We start from the raw sequence: 19702 nt of genomic DNA, 5'->3' as shown, positions 1-19702 counted from the left end.
AGTTCTCGGGTTTCGAGTATACTCTATCCCGGTGGGTTTTGGGTATCCGGAACCTGAAATTATGGGTTTGGGTATGGATTTAGGTAGTTAATGTTAGATTTTTTCAAGTTTATAGTACCCGAAACTCGTATTAGGGTACCGATTAATGTCCGATTAACCCCGATTAATTATGTATTTGTGATCAAATTGTTTTGTTTATTATAGGGCCTATGGCCCGTAGGGTAGATTTAGGATAAATTTATTTAATCACATTTGCATTTATGAATGCTTTTAGTATAATGCAACCCAATTTAGGGTTGGTTTGACACTTTATTGTCTATTATCTAGACTTTAATACTTCTTTACATTTGTGTTATTTTTATTTAAACATCATGTTGTATTATTTATGTTCTTACTTGTTATCTTATCAGTATATAGTTATGCTTTCTCCATTTTATTTACATGTTTATTTAAAATCTTAAAAAAATTATTTTAATCTCTTTTGAGTTTCACTTTATGTAAAAAATTTCTTTATTTTAAAATTAAGTAGTGTCTATTTGTCTAATATTTGTTATATATATGGTCATAGAATCATAATCTAGAGTAAGTTAAAGCAGTAAAATTGAAGTTTAAACTTTTAATAATGGCAGCATTGTGTCATTTTTAATAATGTTTATTCTCATCACAATATAATTTATATAAATAGAATAAATTTGAAATGTAATAATTTCGGGTTTATGGGTACCCGAAATCGGGTACCCACATCGGGTATTAGGGGTATCCGAATTCACATACGGGTCAGGTATTGTGTATGATATTTTTGAGATTTCGGATTCGGGTATCCGAATTTTCTGTTTAATTTGGGTACCCGAATTTGCACCCCTAGCTGAATTCGATGTTCACTATTAATTTTTGTATATATAAAATTTTAATTTAAGAAATGTTATGACCAATTAAATATGTAACGCCAGTTCAAAAAAAATGTTTAAAGTTATAGACTGAAACTAAAAGGTATTATGAAAAAATATTAATATGAGATCATTTTGAAAACAAAAACACTAACATTGAAATTATTTAATTTAATATACGGGAACAAATGTGGTACAATTTATTTCTACTAAAGAAATAAAAGCTTTGTTTTTATTTTCTAAAAATGGAACTGCAAATATTCCCTTCACTAAATTACCGTGGGGATCAATATATAAACATAAATCGATCAAAAAATGGATTAATATCTTAATTTTCGGAAATCATAATTAGATAATTGGATTTATCTCATTAACAATGAAATAACTCCAATTATGTATATGCAACTAGAGGTGCGTTAAAATGACAACACCTATTAAAGTGACATTGTGACACCACGTAGCCTGCAATATTATAAACGCTACACTGCAATTTATAGATTGCAGTCTAGCGTATTGGATATTGCAGACAAGCAAAATTTGCAGTCTAGCATATTGGATATTGCACACCGAGAAAATTTACCTTTGAGCGTTTTTATGATTGCCACATGACAGCTGATTATTCGTTCACGTGTACAAATGATTGGCTAAAATCATGATATGGTGTCACTTTAAGAGGTATTGTCATTTTAACACAAACCTATACCCCTACTAAAAAAAATTATTACTTTCATTCCAAAAAAATGATATCATACCTTTTTTTTCTATTTGTTCTATATGTTACACTGCTATTTAAAAAAATAAAAATCATCTTTTATACTTAAAATTAAATGTTCTCTTACTTCATTATTACTTCAATAATTCTTTTTTTTCAAAATTTATAGATTCAATTAGTATTCCTATTGCTATGTACTAGTAGATATACTAAAAAAATGATATATTGTTTACTTATCCAGACAAATTGTAAAAAGACGTTATAACCAACCTCTGCGCATGCTTCTATAAATTGATGCAATGATCGTCTTTCAGTCTCATAGCATCACCAATTTCATACTATTAGAGAAGCACAAATCAAGAGAATGGCTGCAGTTAATATTGTGAGTGCTAATTCAAGCAACGTGAGACATATCCGCCCTCCCATCGTCTCTTTCAAGCCAAGCATGTGGGCTGATATTTTCTCTTCATTTTCTTACGATCATCAGGTACCGATTCATACGTATTAATTTTAGTATGTAATTTTATGGGCAGATAAAAAAGATTATTCGTCTATGAACAGCACGAGCTTTAAAAATTGTTTGACTTTAATATGTAGTAAAAGAAAGTGAGTAGAAAAAAAAGTGAAAAGAGGTCCTAGTTTTACATATTGGCTTATAATAAGATGAGAAAGTGAAATGAGAAATTTCCTAGCGGAAAGATGAAAAATAAAAACCTGGGACATTGAATGGCGGACAGAATAATTATATATAGTACATCCTATGGAATATCTTATGTAGAAGTAATTCATTATTTGAATAGGTGCAGGAGAAGTATACCAACGAAATGGAAGTATTGAAGAAAGAAATTAGAAGCATATTGATGGGTGCAGAGTCCGCTAGATTGATGATATTGATCGACAAAATAGAGCGTTTGGGACTCGCATATCATTTCGATAAAGAAATCGAAGAGAAGCTCAAACAAGCGTATGATTCTGCAGGGGAAAACGATGACGACTTGTTCACTACTGCGCTTCGATTTCGTTTGCTCAGACAACACCAGTATCATGTTTCTTGCCGTATGTCAATATTCACTCATATAGTATTACTTATTTAGGTAAATTTTGATATTAACATGTAACACATGTGACATGCAGATGTTTTCAACAAATTTGTTGAGAAAGACTGCAAATGGAAATCAGAAAGGCTTAGCAGTGACATTGAAGGCATGCTAAGTTTGTACGAGGCAGCTCATGTGCGTATCCACGATGAAAAAATATTAGACGAAGCTGCGAAATTCACGGTTGATGAGCTGAATAAAATGTTACCAACACTAGAGTCTCCGAGTAAAGAGAAAGTGGAGCAAGCGTTGAAGCACTCCGTTCACAGGAGTCCTCTTGTTTTAACTATCCGGTTTTACATTTCCATTTACGAAAGAGAAGCAGGGGCGGATGGATCACTTCTCAAACTAGCCAAAATAAATTTCAATTTCTTGCAGATTATCTACAGGAAAGAACTGGCCGAAATCACTAGGTATACATGACATCTGATATTTTGTTGTGTCATAATGTTTTTTATGCTTTAATAAATACTCCTATAATGCTTTATTTTGGTGAAGGTGGTGGGATAAATTTGACTTAAAGAACAAATTACCATATGCAAGAGACAGAGTTGTAGAGTGTTATCTTTGGGGCAATGCCTTCCGCTACGAACCTCAATTCTCTTACATTCGAGTAGTTGTCACCATAAACCTGGTACTTGCCACAGTTATAGATGACACCTACGATAATTATGCTACACTCGAAGAAGCTGATCTTTTCACCCTAATTTTGGACAGGTACGCAATAATATATTATGTTTTTCTTTAATAACCAATCCTTTCTTAGGTATATTTTGGACAGGTACTTGCGTTTTTTTCAAATCTGAATTTTCTAAAATAAACTAAAAACTAACTAACAATGACCTCCGTGTTATCTAATAATGATACTAGTACTTATGCGTTAGATGCATACTTGTTTTGATCATAATCCTACTGCAATGTACGTATAATGAATGGGTAATGACTTTTTAATTTTCTCAGGTGGAATTTGGATGAGATTGATGTGCTCCCTGATTTCATGAAAGTTGTTTATAGATTCATCATGAGTATATATGAAGATTTTGTACTGGAAGCTGAAAAGCAAGGAAAATCCTTCGTCGTTCCTTACTACAAAGAAGCAGTAAGGATCAGTTCAATTTTTCACATAAACATCAAGTTTATGTGAAAAACCGAAACATTAATTGACCAAAAAATTAATATTTAAAACAAATTAGTATTACATTTAAGGAATTAACACACAATTCATGTTTGTTTGTGGCAATAAGGTGAAAGAGCAAGTTAGGGCTTATAACCAAGAGCAGAAGTGGATCATGGAAAGGAAAATGCCAGGGTTTGAAGAGTATATGAGTAACGCAGTGTTTACGAGCTGTACGTATTTGGTATTCACAGCTCTTGTCCCTGGCACAGAATCTGTTGATGAAAAAACAGTTCAATGGCTGCTCAGTGAGCCCAAAATCGTAATCTCCGCTGCTCACGTGGGCCGACTAAATGATGACTTAGGCAGCCATGAAGTAAGTCATACTACTACATATATATAAAGTGTCATTCCAAATATTGTACATATATTTGTGTGCAAATATATACATATATGCACACACATATGTTAGGATATTCTTGTCGTTTTACCTCCTTTTTATATGGTACTTTACTGACTATCTTATGAATCAAACAAATATCATAAAAACACTATTTTGATACTATCTTGCTTCCGCCCCGAAAACACTATCTCAGGGCTACTATCTTTTCATTGCTTATCCATACAATCAACACAACAAATGTTATGCTGAAAAAAGTACTAATTTTTATCAAATACAATAAATAAAAGACAATACCGTCGTAGAAATTTAGGTTAAATTAAGTTGTTTGTATCCATCAAGTTAGAATGAAATTTTAATTATTAATTTTAGTTAGATAAGCCAGATTATTAGGAAATAAACACAACTAATTTAATCGAAACTAAAAAGCTTATTATTATTTTAAGAAAAAGTTTAAACGTTATAACATCATCTGGTATTTCATCAATTTACATCAAAGTCTATACCGAATTACCTAATAAATTGAAACAAAAATAATGCGGGCACACACTACACACGCAAGTGCGAAGTACAATCTAGTGAAAGAACAAAAAGTGTTGAAAACATGAATAGATAGATACCCTTTCCTTAAATTGACAAAGTGTCACTCCCTATATAGATGGATCCATTTGTATCACAAAAATATACTCCCTCTTCACAAAGGCCGAAGGATTGGTGGACCTGCCGTGGGGTCGGAGGCGGAGCTGCATTGGATTAGAGGTCGATTATTTGAGTTTTCTGGCAATGCTCAATGGCCGACGGTGGGGTCGGTCGAACCCACCCAATGATTTTAAAACCGGACCGGCAAGCGAACCGGCGAAGCTACTGGTTTATGGTTCAACTGGTCGGACCGGTCAAACCACTTGTCGAACCGTTTTACTGTAACATATATAATTAAATATATTATATAAATGCATCAAATTTAGTACTCCCTCCGTCCCTCTAGAATACACTCTTTTCTTTTTAGTCCGTCCACAAGAATATGCACTTTCCAATTATGAAAACTCTTTTCTTTCTAATGAGGTGAGACCCATTCCCCACTAAAAATATTTTAATTACTTTTTCTCTCTACCTCTCTATGACTCTACCAATTTTGCAATTAAAATCCGTGCCTAACTCAAATGGCATATTCTTTGGGGATGGAGGGAGTATATAATAAATTTTAGTTTTAATCAAATTCATATACATATAGGGATGTAATCAAATGCAAACTCTAAATATTGTACAAATTTCAAACTATGATCTAGACTATCAGAAAATGTCAACAGATGACAGTCAGCAACAGAAAATGTCAACACAGTTTCAACGGTTAATGATGTGTTGACATCGTGTTGACATGGTGTTACATTGTGTTGACTTCACAATCTTGAAATTTTACACTGTGTTGACATTGTGTTGACGTTGTGTTGGCACTGTGTTGAAGAGTTTGAAGTTTGTACAAAATATAAAGTTTACATTATATCACTGCCCTATATGAGGCCTATGGTTCGAATCCCATTGGACTCAAATTTTTGAAAAAATAGATGAAAATTATAAAAATCGGTTCACGGTTCCCGATCAAATCAGTCGGTTCATCTGGTTCAAAATGGCTCAACCTCCCGACGGTTTTATATGGTGAACCGGACCGGATTGAGCATCGGTTCGCGGCCGAACCAGTCCGACCGGCCGATTCGGTCCGGTTTTAAAACACCGTTCGTTGTTGATCTCAACTAAGATAACATATTTCTAAAAATGAAGTTGCTTTTATCTCTACTTTATTTTCACTCTCTTACTTTATTCTTTCTAAAAATGAAATTGCATAAAATCTCGTGTCACCCAAGGAAATGGGTCATCTTACTTGGGACGGAAGGAGTAATATACATAAAGGGGCACTATGGTGACACCATAAATAGAATAACACCATACTATAAATATAGGCCATTAGATCTCTTATATGGACGCCTAGGATTAAATTCCGTACATAGAGTGCGATTGTAATCTACCTTTTTCGAAATTCCAGTCGTGAGCATTTTACTCATTTCCAAAAATTTAAAGTTGAATCAAATTTAGAGTATCCCCAAATTTAGCATGACTCTCTATCCCCCAAAAAATAAAGTAACATGTAAACTGCAACGAGACCGGCCGACTAGCAAGGACGGCTCCCGATCCCATCGTGTACACAGCCTGGTAGGGCTTGCGGCCCATACTCAAACCCGAATTCGTATAATCACATCCATAGCCCTATAGCCCAATGGAGCGAACTCACAAACTAGGCATCAGGCACACAATATCACAATAAAACAAACATAGGCATGGCATAACAGTTAAACCACCCTTATACCACCAATCAACATTTTTGACAAAATAAAAGAGAGTTTTAAGAGTAAAGCCCACCTCGACTGCTTAGATTTCAAGAAGTTTCGCTTTTCCGTTATCCGGCTTCGCAACCAAAGTTTCACCTTTTAATCACATAGGCATTGGGCTGGGGAAAAATACCGAAAAAATTATATATCGCTCGTATCGTATTGAAAAATATCGAAAAATTATCGAATTTTCGATATATCGTAATTTTCGATACGATATGATATCGTATCGTAAGTTTTCGATACGTTCCTTATATCGCGATATATCGTTTTATATCGAAAATACGATATATATCGAAAATTTTCGATATATCGATATTTTCGATATATATCGATATTTTATTTTCGATATAAAACGATATATATCGAAATTTTCGATATATATCGATATTTAACGATATATCGAATTTCGGTACGATATATCGAAATATCGATACGATAACGATATGAAATTTTTTTATATCGAAAGTTCGATATATCGAAACTTTCGATACGATAACGATATGAAATTCTTTCATATCGATATTTTCGATACGATACACGATACAACGTTTTCGATACGATATATCGTATCGACCCACCCCTACATAGGCACATATCACAAATTAGGTTCAACACTACTCTTACTCATGCATGTCTCAACACTTTTCCCTTTTCCCATCGATTTATTTTATCATTACTAATCAATCAAGATCATGTTTATCACACAAGAATATTTAGCCATCAAACACACACTACACAACACAACACACACACATAAACGACACACACACACACGACACACACACACATGTAACATATTCCCACATCCTTTTTATTCCACTTTCACTCAACCAAGATACATGAAGGTTCAAGAAGACCGATTAATAGGTTAGAAAGAAGAGGAATCGAGTAGAATCAAGAAGATGGATAAAAATATCTTAAGAGAAAAACGAACGGTGGAAATTAAGTAAAGACTTGGTTTCTTCAAAAATTCTTGGATCAAACTTCAATTTCTTCTCAAAGGATGAAGGATTAATGGAGTAAAGTAGAAGAAAATTGAGAGAGTAAGGAGAAGAGGGAGGGGGACGAAAAATAAGGGGTGGGGCGAAAATTTGTGATGGCTAGGGTTAGGTTTTTGGCTCCTTATTTATAGAGTTCAATAAAATCTTTAGGTAAATAATAGAATATTTGGTAAGATCTTATTCTCCACAATTAAATAAATAAATATTGTGAAGTAGGGAAGAAGAATTAACAAAAATAGATCCTAGGGAAAAAATCCTCTAGGTTTCGAAAATTAGGCCACTAATTAGTCAAGATTTCGTTTTGAATATTTCACGGAGTAGAATAAAATATCACGGAGTAAAATAAAAATAAAAATAAGGATTCTCCCTCATTGGCATAGAAATAGGCGTGTACTATATGCCTTAAATAAGGCATGAAATTTTCAATATTGATTAGAATAAGGTAGGGCAAGATTTCTTGAGGTATGGAAAGATTTGGTAGAACATTTAAATTCTAGGTATGGAAGGAAATCAAAGAAGGGATTAACTAAAATAAAAATAATACTCCCTTCCTTACATTGGTGATTTTCGAAAATCACTAGGCACAAAAGGGGGTGTCGATTTTTCCTCTTTAAAATAAGGAATAATTGGGTCTTGGATTTAACTTGGATAAATACCCAAGAATTAAATTAAATCCGGAAAAATAGAATTTCTTCTTCAAAAATCAAGGGGGTCGAAAATGGCTAGCATTTATGGAGATTATCCCTAATATTCTCATTCACCCTTAAACAATTAATCTACCACACAATCCCATAATTTAATAAACCACATGCCACATCACATAGTCAACAAATTTGACTTTTCAAACTTCCCGGTCAAAGAAGCTCATGCAATAAATTCACTTATCAAAATAATTCACACCTTCCACGTCATCAATAATAAATTCTAGGGCTCTAAACTTAGGGTTCTAAATTCCGAGATGTTACAGTTTATTGCAAAACGTTCCTTAATTTTGGCAAGGTATTCACTTGCCTTAGTGATACAGATGGAGTGCCTCGAAAGGCTTCTAGGATGCAAACCCAATGATTAGTAGACTTACACGATTTGAGTATTCCTACTTCTCATAGTGTCTCCTTTGATAAGAAGTACTACCGTCCGTAGGAGAAGTAGGTTGCTCAATCCTTAGCGCGTAATCCAGATCCATGCAACCCAGAGCAATCAAAATATAATTTTTGCAATTCTTATAATATGATCCATTCAATACTGACATATTGTTCATGTTGGGAGAAACAGGAGAAGCAGGCATCATAATTGAACAAAGAATAAAACTGAAATAACAGTCATGCTCACATAATAAAATTCAAATAAGAAGGTAACATCTCAAGGTACTAGCACAACATTCATATCAAGTCTGTGGACAGTAATATGAGCTTGCAAGTGGTAACCTTTCGTAGTAATCAAACACTGATAATAAGATCATGTCAAGTAATGTCCACATGTGGCATCACATTTACTCACAAGTTATTTATCACCACATGGATGTGTGTATCTCATGCCAAATATTAATCTTCTTGTGAGCACTAATATCCGCATTAAAATACACACACTTACCGTCCTAACATTCACAATAAAGAAGTCTAGATAAGAGAGGTTACTGCTGCAACGTCTTATTTGGACTAATCTATTTTGAACATTAGTAAAACATATCGAGGTACGGCACAACATTCATATTAAGTCTTTTGACAATAATGTGAATTTATAAGTAGCAACCTCCTTACAGTGATCAAACACTGACAATAAGATCATTTTAAGTAGTGTCCGCATGTGGGCATCACATTAATCACACGAAAACTGAATAATTGTCATATATTTATCACCAAAGGAATGTGTGTATCTCGTGCCAAAAATTAATCTTCATGTGGGCCGACTATTATTTGCATTAAAATACACACACATCACCAAAGGAGCATAAGATACTCCAAAAAAAATTTGAATTTATAATTTTAAAACCGAATACAAACGTTTGCAAGCAAGTCGTTGATAACTTTTCGCAATGACGAGCCGGCAAATCGTTGGGTTCGCGTACCTCGCGAACTCTGTGAGTTGCCGAATCTTGACGGCCTGTCCAATAACTCCCCAATGACTAAGCAAGTTGCTGACTCCTGATGGGATTCCGTATAATTTTTCTGAATCCGATTTTATTCACAAAAATTGATATAAAAAAAACCGAACTTTGATGTTCCCAAGAACGTAATCAACGAGCATAAATATCCCAAAACAACATCAAAATAATCCAACCAAATTAATCCACGAAACACAGACCTAGATTTTGTTGATTCATCAAAATAATCTAATTCTGCATCATCAACATATATGCACGCATACAGAATAAAAAGGACTGAATTCTCGATTGAATTCAAACTGTACTCTTAAATAATCAACCACTAATTTTCCACTGCAATTAAAACTTAGTACTAGTTCACAATTCACGAATTCATCAATAAACCATAATCCAATATTTCACAATTTACGATATGCGATACCCAATCACATAATCTAGAATTGATATCTCAATTTATTTCCAAAACATATTCTCGACAAACTAAAGTGAATTCATTCATTCCAAAAAAGAAAAACATTGATTTGCGCAAAGTTATAAAACATTGAAAAACTTTCATCAATCAACCAAATTCTCAATCAATACGTGTATATTCATAAATCCACAAGGACAACTATTAATTCACGGTGCATGAATGCATGCGGCGGCCACAAACCCTAACATCAAGAATTTTGATTTCTTGAATCCGAAATATGAGCCAGAATTTTTTTTTCCAATTTTCCTTTTCCAAATTCTAGAGAATCATCAAGGGCTCATATTGAGCGTTCTTACTCTGAAAATTATAACCCTAACTTATATTTATATAAATATAAGGCCATTTAGAAACCATGTACCTCATTTAGATTTATATAAATATAAGTCCATTTATTTTCTTTTCGCCTCATCAAATAAAAAATCTTATATGGTATTTACATTTATTTCCATAACAAATAAATAAACTCTTCGCCCTTATTGGATCACAACAAAAAGATAGACATACACATTAAATTAGTAACGTGGAAATCTATATTTCTAACAAGACCCTCCACGATGTGATCTTAGTGGTGCAATGATTTCAATTTTGTGAGAAGTTGCTGATGAAGATGAAGAAAATGGAGATGAAGAAGATGAGGAAACGGTAAACAATGATTTTAAGTGTTATATATTGCGTCATTGAATAAATTTAGAAGATGAATAATAAAAACCAAATGTATGATGATAGGAATGAATTCATATAAAATGAAAAGATTCATATAAAAACCAAAATGTAATCAGACTGATTGACTAAATTATTAACTATAATGCGGCTTAATTAGGGCTACTAAACCAAAACACTTCTGGATCCCGTTTTTCCGCTCTCTCTCTTCTGGATCCAGTTTTTCCGCTCGCTCTCGCCGCTCTCTGCACCTCCAATCATCGGTCGCGCACCTGCAGGTTAGTGAAATTATGGCTGCCGCCGCTCTTTCTATTTAAGGATTGCGGTTTATGCTCTTCCATTTGGTCGATTCCGTGGGAAACTGTAACTATTGCTGCGGTTTTTCTAACTTTTGACCTTCTTTGTGAATTTTTTCTCAGTCGGGTCAACTTTTAGCACTAAGAATTTATAGGATTCTAAAAACTACATTATTAGTCATATCGGCACCGTTCGTTTGCTCAGATACAACCCCGACTACCCCTGATAAACCATACAATCTGCCAGTTTGGTTTGCGAGATTCATTCTTGTTAAGGCCCGCAACTGAATACCATATTTATAAGGCCCGTTGCTAACGCTCCGGCTCCCCCCTGCCACAAATATTATCTTGGCTAATGACATTTTCTCCTTCATTGTTTTTACCTTTGCTTTCGCCACATTCTCTTCACGTATATATATGATGATGAATGAAAAAAAAAAAAATTAGTGCTGGCACGTATATATGATTTTATTGTATCCGCCCATCTTTTATTTTCTGTGCATATGGTTAAAGCTTTGGAGGGTGTTTTGTGTTTATGGTTTTATGAAGGGGATGATGATGACGATGATGATGGTTAGGGGTGTCAAATTGGATATCTGAAATTGGATACCCAATATCCGAACTCGAAATATCGGGTAATTGGATATCCGATATTCGAAAACGAAATATTGGGTCATTGGATACCCAATACCCGATTTTTCGGGTTTTGGGTATAGGATTTTTGGATTATTGGGTATCGGGTAACCCGATACCCGACAGGGTATACCCAAATTACCCGAATTACCCGATTTTTTTAATTTCTTTTAAATTTAATAAATTATGTATCTATTTTATTATTTAAAAAATCAAATGTACTCCCAAAATCCTTCACTCATAGGTCACATTTAGGGTTAATGTTTGAATTGGGATGTTTATTATAGATGAATGATGGATGTTATAACTTATGAATTTTTTATTTCTAATAATTTGTAGTTTTTTTTTTTTTTTTTTTTTTTTTTTTTTTTTTTTTTTTTTTTTTTTTTTTTTTAATCTTAAACTCGAACTACTTAAAGTTTGTATCAAATTTGAACTACAAGTTTGTATTTCTAAAATTTTGTAAGTAGTTAATTTTCTTTAAAAAACTGATAAAAAAATATTTAAAAAGTTCATAATCGGGACTGGATACTCGATTTTTCGTGACTGGATACCCGAGTCGGGTATCTGGGTACCTGAAATCATTTTTGGATTGGGTATCGGGTATTAGATTTTTGAAAATTCGGGATCGGATACTTAAAATTTTCAGATCGAGTATCCGCGGGTAGTACCCAATTTGATAGGCCTAATGACGGTGATGGAAATTTAAAAAAGAAAATGGGGAAGATGGTGGAAAGAGAAAATGACGGTGGAAAGAGAAAAAGAATAAATTAAAATTGGGGAGAAAACGTGTGTGATGGAAGAAAATATAATGTGAGTGAGTTATTGATGGATACAATAGTGATCATTAGGCCTGCTTATTTGACCGGTTCCGGTTCTAATCGGACCGATTGACCGGTTAACCGGTTTTAAATTTTCATAAATTCTAAAATCAGAACCGGAATCAGTCGGTTCCGATTTGGAATCGGCTGGTTAAGAACCGGTCGATTCCGATTTCGAACCGAAACTGATGTGTAATTTTAATCTGAATTTATTTATAATTTTAAATAGTTCAATACTAAAAAATAATAATCCAACATCTAGAAATATAACAAATAATATCTAAAAATTCAAATAAATACACAAAAAATACAAACAAACAATACAATAATATTCATATATGGTTATGCCAAGTGTAGTAGGTCAGACCAGTTTATTTTACTAGCAATTTTTTAATGCAAAATAGGAGTTCTAAACTTTAGTAATTTAAAAAAAAAATTGAATTCCATTTTCCCTTTTTTTGGTTAAACAAATATTCAATGGAATTTTCAATACTAATTGATCTTGTTGTGACTTTTTGGCTTATAACGGAAAACTGATAAATTATTCGCAAATAGGTTAAAATAGTATGTTAAATAAATTGTTACATAAATTTATTATAAAGTAAAATTTCTATCATATGAAATGATATTGTATTTGTGTAAGTTTTTTTAAAAATTAAAAATAAATTAATGATATCCTACTCATTGTAGTTAGTTCATAAAAAATGTATTGAGGAAATAATTGTAGATTCAAAGTATCACAGTTTAAACATTTTAAATACTTCAGAAAACAGAGCTAGCAAATCTAACACATCTAAAAATCACTCAATGTTTCAAATTATTTTACTTTAATTCAAAATTAATTCAATTAAATTAATCCGGTTCCCGGTTAGGAACCGATCGGTTTCGGTTTGGAACCGGAACTGATTTTGTGTAAAAAGTTAGAACCGGTACTAGAACCGGAATCGATTTTTCCAGTTCCAGTTCTTCAATTAACCGGCCTGTTCCGGTTCCGGTTAACCGAGAATCGGAGAACCGTTTAAGCACCTCTAGTGATCATGTCATGAAGAGGTTTTAATTATTAAAGTACTAATATAATGTGCTGGCACGGTTGAGGTTATTTTAGTAAATTTGCAAGTTTGGGTATGTTTGTATAAAATTTATCAGATTAACCGAACACATTTCTTTTATGCATGATTTAATCTTTCCTTATCCAAGATTGAATCTAGGTATAATATATCTAAATAACCGAACACGACTTAGTACTTGTTTTTTATGATCACATATAGACTTGCCATTATACTATTAAAAATTACTATATGCTGTTGACTTATCACAACAAATTGGAAAAGTCATTATAACCAAACTAGTGCATGCATATATAAATTGATGCATCTATATGATATCATAGGTTTTCCAATTTGATGCTATCAAGAGAGGTAAAGAATGGCTGCAGTAAATATGGTGAGCGCTAACGTGAGACATATCCGCCCTCCAATCATCTCTTTCAAGCCAAGCATGTGGGCCGGCGTTTTCTCCACATTTTCTTACGACCATCAGGTATTAACTTTATGTACCTATTAATTTTAGGAACGTACGTACCAAACTAGTCTTAAACACTAAACACCGAACAATATCATTATAAAATGATTTAGAGTTTATTATAGTAATAAACTGATAATAACCTTATAATGAACTCTAAAATTTTAAATTACCTCAGATGATGTATTTGGTGCTTAGCGTTTAAAATTAGTTTGGTATATAATACAACCATGTATGTATATAAATATAAGGTCATGTTAAAATGCATGTAGCAAAATCTCACGCATTTCAGTAAATAGTAAATAAAAATATCAATAAAATGGTAAAATCATCAATATGTCATAAATGTGATAATTTTAGAGTTTTTTTTTTCCTGATATCAACATGGTGTATTAAAAATATCAACACAATGATATAGTTATTTCAATACACGTACACGAAGACTTCAACACAGTTTTATTGATATTGCACATGCATTTTATTGAACCTTTTTAATGCATTTATTTTAATTTAAAATATAATCCACTTGACATTATTTCAACCGCTATATCTTCCAATCTTGACTAATAATTGATCTTAGTTTGAGATTGCTAATTAGTGATGTAATCAAATGCAATCTCTGAATATCTTGTAAACTCCAAACTATGATCTGGACCATTACAATGTGTTGAAGAGTACATAATTCTGTTAATATGTGTCACAAGATTATCTTATGCCACTGAAATATTCCTTAGCTTCTAACGTTTATATTTTCTGAAATTTGTTAAATAAGTATTCAGAACTTGTAGACAAAGAAATTGTTTGTTTGTATAGGTGCAGGATAAGTATACCAAGGAAATGGAAGCATTGAAGAAAGAAATTGGAAGCATGTTGATGGCTGCAGAGTCTACCAAATTGATGGTATTGATCGACAAAATTGAGCGTTTGGGAGTCGCATACCATTTCGAGAAAGAAATTGAAGAGAAGCTCAAACAAGTTTATGACTCTTCTGAGGAGGAAAAAGAGGCCGACTTGTTCACTACTGCGCTTCGATTTCGCTTACTTAGACAACATCAGTATCATGTTTCTTGCCGTATGTCAATAATCACGTATATTATTATTATTATTATTATTATTATTATTATTATTATTATTATTATTATTATATAAACGGAGTATATGATCACTTTCATATTCACATGCTACGCATCCAGGTGTTTTCAACAAATTTGCTGAGAAAGACTGCAAATGGAAATCAGAAAGGCTTAGCAGCGACATGGAAGGCATGCTAAGTTTGTACGAGGCAGCTCATGTGCGTATCCACGATGAAAAAATATTAGACGAAGCTGCGAAATTCACGGTTGATGAGCTGAATAAAATGTTACCAACACTAGAGTCTCCGAGTAAAGAGAAAGTGGAGCAAGCGTTGAAGCACTCCGTTCACAGGAGTCCTCTTGTTTTAACTATCCGGTTTTACATTTCCATTTACGAAGGAGAAGCAGGAGCGGCAGATGGATCACTTCTCAAGCTAGCCAAATTAAATTTCAATTTCTTGCAGAACATCTACAGGAAAGAACTGGCTGAATTAACCAGGTAAAATCAAGCGTATTTGATTATTCATTGCCGACAAAACTTTGTTACTAATTAGAGTTTAATATATTTTTAATTATAATTAAATTTTAACTAAAATTGATACTCCCTCCGTCCGTCTCAAGGTAGATGTCACACTTTCCTTTTTAGTTTGTCCCATAAAAGATGTCATATTTCTTCTTTTGGAAAAAGTTCTCCCTCACATCAATTATAAAATTATATTTTCTCTCACCACTTAAAACAAAAAATAACATCTCCTAAAATCTCGTGTCATCTCCCAAATGTGACATCTACCTTGGGACGGAGGGAGTACTACATGGCATCTGATACCAAGGAGTGCTTCCTCTGGTGACTTTTTAAGAGGGTCGGTATTATAATCAAGTAGAGTTCAATCATAAATCCTATTTAGATTTATATAGTACCCCCTCTGTCCCAAAAATTTATCACTTATTTCCTTTCTTGTCCGTCCAAAATTTGTCACCTTTCACTTTTACCATTTTTGGTAGTGGGTCCTACATTCCACTAACTCATTCCAACTCACATTTTATTTTAAAATTAATACATAAAAGTAGGACTCACATGCCATTAACTTTTTCAACCTACTTTCTATTACTCCCTCCGTCCCACATAATTTTACCCAGTATTCCATTTTAGGCCGTCCCACATAATTTTACACACTTCACTTTTACCATTTTTGGTAGTGGACCTCATATTCCACTAACTCATTCCTACTCACATTTTATTATAAAACTAATACTTTAAAAGTAGGACCCACATCCCACCAACTTTTTCAACTCACTTTCCATTAGATTTCTTAAAACCCGTGCCGGGTCAAAGTGGATAAAATTATGTGGGACGGAGGGAGTACATTTCTTAAAACTCGTATCGAGTCAAATGGTGCCAAATTTTAAGGGACGGAGGGAGTAGTTTCATTTCTCGGATTGGACTAGCTCCTACTGATTTGTCTCAAATTAAAGTCTAGATATACTGGTAGGTCGGTTTTTTTTCAAACTTCAGTTAAGATATATAGCTGAGTCAGTTAAATTTGGCCACGCTTTGATACATGATAGAAAACCATAGAATTACATCCTAAAATCAATTGGTAATTGGAGGATTGACCCAATAACTTTATTTAGTGGTTTTAATTCTCACTTTACACCAATATGTGGGATATTGTCATATTATTTTCTTTGTAATTGGCAACAATAATAATGCACGTAATTTTGGTGAAGGTGGTGGGATAAATTTGACTTAAAGACCAAATTGCCATATGCAAGAGACAGAATTGTAGAGTGTTATCTTTGGGGCAATGCGTTCCGCTACGAACCTCAATACTCTTACATTCGAGTAGTTGTCGCCATAAACTTGCAACTTGCCTCAATTATAGATGACACCATCGATAATTATGCTACACTCGAAGAAGCTGATCTTTTCACCCTAATTTTGGACAGGTACGCAATAATATATATTATGTGTTTCTTTAACCAATCCTTACTTCACAAAGTGGCCATGGTGAAATATCACCACTGTCACTTTGATATACCTATAATACCTTTACTTATCTTGATTTCCAATTGCAGTTTAGTACTAATATACTGCAACAGAGTTGTGATGTACGCAAAATTCAAACTTATTGCAGAACATATAACCAAAACATTGATGTCATCGTTAGATAGTTTTTAGATAATTTAGAAAGGATGATCACCTAAAATGTTCTGAATATGACTACCTTATTTTTCAAACCTGAATTTTCTAAAATGAACTAAAAACTAACTAACAATGGAGTATACTGTACGTAGTCATTTTAAGAAATCATTCAGGGATATTTCGACATATATTATTTGACTTCGACAAATGATATTTTATTTAATTTGTATAGTATGTGATAAAAAAATGATTACAGTATAATTAACTAACAACGTACTTTAAAATTTTCTCAGGTGGAATTCGGATGAGATTGATGTGCTCCCTGATTTCATGAAAGTTGTTTATAGATTCATTATGAGTATATATGAAGATTTTGTACTGGAAGCAGAAAAGCAAGGAAAATCCTTCGTTGTTCCTTACTACAGAAAAGCAGTAAGGATCAGTTCAACTTTTCACATAAACTTGTACTCCATATGTGATTAATATTAAAAAAAATTACTTTTAAACTTAAGGAATTAACACACGACATTCATGTTTGTTTGTGACAATTAGGTTAAAGAGCAAGTGAGGGCTTATAACCAAGAGCAGAAGTGGATAATGGAACAAATGCCAGGTTTTGAAGAGTATATGAGTAATGCATTGATTACGAGTTGTACGTATTTGGTATTCATCGCTCTTGTCCCTGGCGCCACGGTATCTGTTGATGAAAAAACAGTTCAATGGCTGCTCAGTGAGCCCAAAGTCGTAATCTCTGCTGCTAATGTGGGCCGAATCAATGATGACTTAGGCAGTCATGAAGTGAGTCATATGTAAAAATACTACATATAAGTTGTCATTCAAATCACGGCATTTAAAATAACAATTTCGTATTTGTATGATGAAGCGCGAGAATAGGGATGGAGCACTGCCTACGGCGGTGGATTGCTACATGAAAGACAAGGGTGTATCGAAGCAAGAGGCAATTTGTGAGTTCGTGGAAATTGTTGAAAATGCATGGAAGGATGTAACTGCGGATTGGGCTAAGGGAAGCAGCTCGGTGCCTAAGGAGATGGTGGAGATGCTCCTTAACTACGGTCGCATAGCTGAGATCACTTACCATAACAAAGAAGATGGCTACACCAACCCTGAAAAATATTTAGGGCCATTGATTGCATCCCTTTTTGTGGATCCTCTCCACATTTGATTATTGCAATCTCACATCCATCTAGGTTTAATGAAAGGCATTTGAGTTAAAGAGTTTTTAAAACTCCATGCCATCTTTTATGGTGTCTTAAGTCATGTTAATTAAGTCTGAGTATTTTATACGCTCATTTCCGGTTCTTCTTTGTCGATTCTTTCCCTGATCGAAGGAAGAGTATCGAACCGCATATGGTCTACATATTTAATAATATAAATATACTCTTGTTGTTCCTTGTTACAAATTCAGATAATTACTTTCTTTAAAACCCTATTTCTGCCTTCTTCTTGCCTTTCTCGTCTCATACATCAACTCTTGTGTTGAGTAATTTGCTTGCTGAGACTTCAACGTTCGAAAGGATATTCTTATATTCCCAAAAACAGTTAATAATAGCACTGTCGTCCTTACATGATGGACGCCAACTTTAATTAGCGCCTTAATGATTTTTTCAACTACTGACCAAAATCAGTTATTTAAATTTTATTTTGGCTAACTTATCACAAAATATATACATAATATTTGCACACGGAGTATATAAGGATATTTTTGATACTTTACTATCTAATTAATTATATATTAATCAAACAATGCCATAAAAACACTGTATGATACTATCTTGCTTCTAGCCCGAAAACACTATCTCAGGGGCTACTATCTTATTACTATTTCCTATTTATAACAATCAAACGAGCTAATATGGGATACAGTAGGTTAACTATACAATACATCAAATGTTTTGATGAAAAAAGTAATTTTTATCAAATACAGTAAAATATAAAAAGACAATACCATCGTATAAATTTAGGTTAAAGATGTTTGTATCCATCCAAGTTAAAATGAAAATTTATTTATTAAATTTAGTTGGAATTTATTGATTAAACTTAGGATTTTTATAGGCCAGAATCCAGATTATTAGGAAATAAACACAACTAATTTAATCGAAAGTATTATTTTAAAAAATGTTCAAATATTATAATATCATCTGGTATTTCATCAATTTACATCAAATTGTCTATACCGAATTACCTTAATAAATTGAAACAAAAATAATGCGGGCACACACAACACACGAAAGTGCGAAGTACAATCTAGTGAAAGAACAAAAAGTGTTAGCTAGTGAAAAAATGAATAGATAGATACCCTTTCCTTAAATTGACAAAGTTGTATCACAAAAATATACCTATTTCGTTAGAGTAATTGCTTTTGTAGC

The 19702-nt window shown here is 33.1% G+C and overlaps 2 protein-coding genes across 2 annotated transcripts; both read left to right on the top strand.

Annotated features, from left to right (window-relative positions):
* Positions 1-1963: 1963 nt before the first annotated feature.
* Positions 1964-11702, top strand: LOC125194572 (gamma-cadinene synthase-like). The gene is made up of 8 exons (XM_048092831.1): positions 1964-2086; positions 2400-2655; positions 2734-3109; positions 3195-3413; positions 3657-3795; positions 3941-4186; positions 11049-11106; positions 11674-11702. The coding sequence occupies exons 1-8, from the start codon at positions 1964-1966 to the stop codon at positions 11700-11702; spliced, it is 1446 nt and encodes a 481-aa protein (XP_047948788.1).
* Positions 11010-18723, top strand: LOC125197401 (gamma-cadinene synthase-like). Its single transcript, XM_048096140.1, has 8 exons — positions 11010-11106; positions 13969-14117; positions 14913-15171; positions 15293-15671; positions 16901-17119; positions 17609-17747; positions 17868-18113; positions 18199-18723. Exons 2-8 carry the CDS (start codon positions 14004-14006, stop codon positions 18496-18498), a joined length of 1656 nt encoding a protein of 551 aa, XP_047952097.1. The 5' UTR covers positions 11010-11106; positions 13969-14003; the 3' UTR covers positions 18499-18723.
* The last annotated feature ends 979 nt before the right edge of the window (positions 18724-19702 follow it).

Source organism: Salvia hispanica, chromosome 6, assembly GCF_023119035.1.
Source record: "Salvia hispanica cultivar TCC Black 2014 chromosome 6, UniMelb_Shisp_WGS_1.0, whole genome shotgun sequence".
NCBI classification, from domain to species: Eukaryota; Viridiplantae; Streptophyta; class Magnoliopsida; order Lamiales; family Lamiaceae; genus Salvia; species Salvia hispanica.
The sequence above is the reverse complement of the archived record's forward strand: the minus strand, read 5'-3'. Positions and strand labels throughout refer to the sequence as shown.

Coding starts and splice junctions, on each gene's coding strand:
- LOC125197401 (XM_048096140.1), top strand. CDS start 14,004: ATGGCTGCAGTAAATATGGTGAGCGCTAACGTGAGACATATCCGCCCT. Junction 14,118..14,912: donor CATTTTCTTACGACCATCAG/GTATTAACTTTA, acceptor TTGTTTGTATAG/GTGCAGGATAAGTATACCAA. Junction 18,114..18,198: donor ATGACTTAGGCAGTCATGAA/GTGAGTCATATG, acceptor TGTATGATGAAG/CGCGAGAATAGGGATGGAGC.
- LOC125194572 (XM_048092831.1), top strand. CDS start 1,964: ATGGCTGCAGTTAATATTGTGAGTGCTAATTCAAGCAACGTGAGACAT. Junction 3,796..3,940: donor TTCCTTACTACAAAGAAGCA/GTAAGGATCAGT, acceptor TGTGGCAATAAG/GTGAAAGAGCAAGTTAGGGC. Junction 11,107..11,673: donor CATCGGTCGCGCACCTGCAG/GTTAGTGAAATT, acceptor GGTTTTATGAAG/GGGATGATGATGACGATGAT.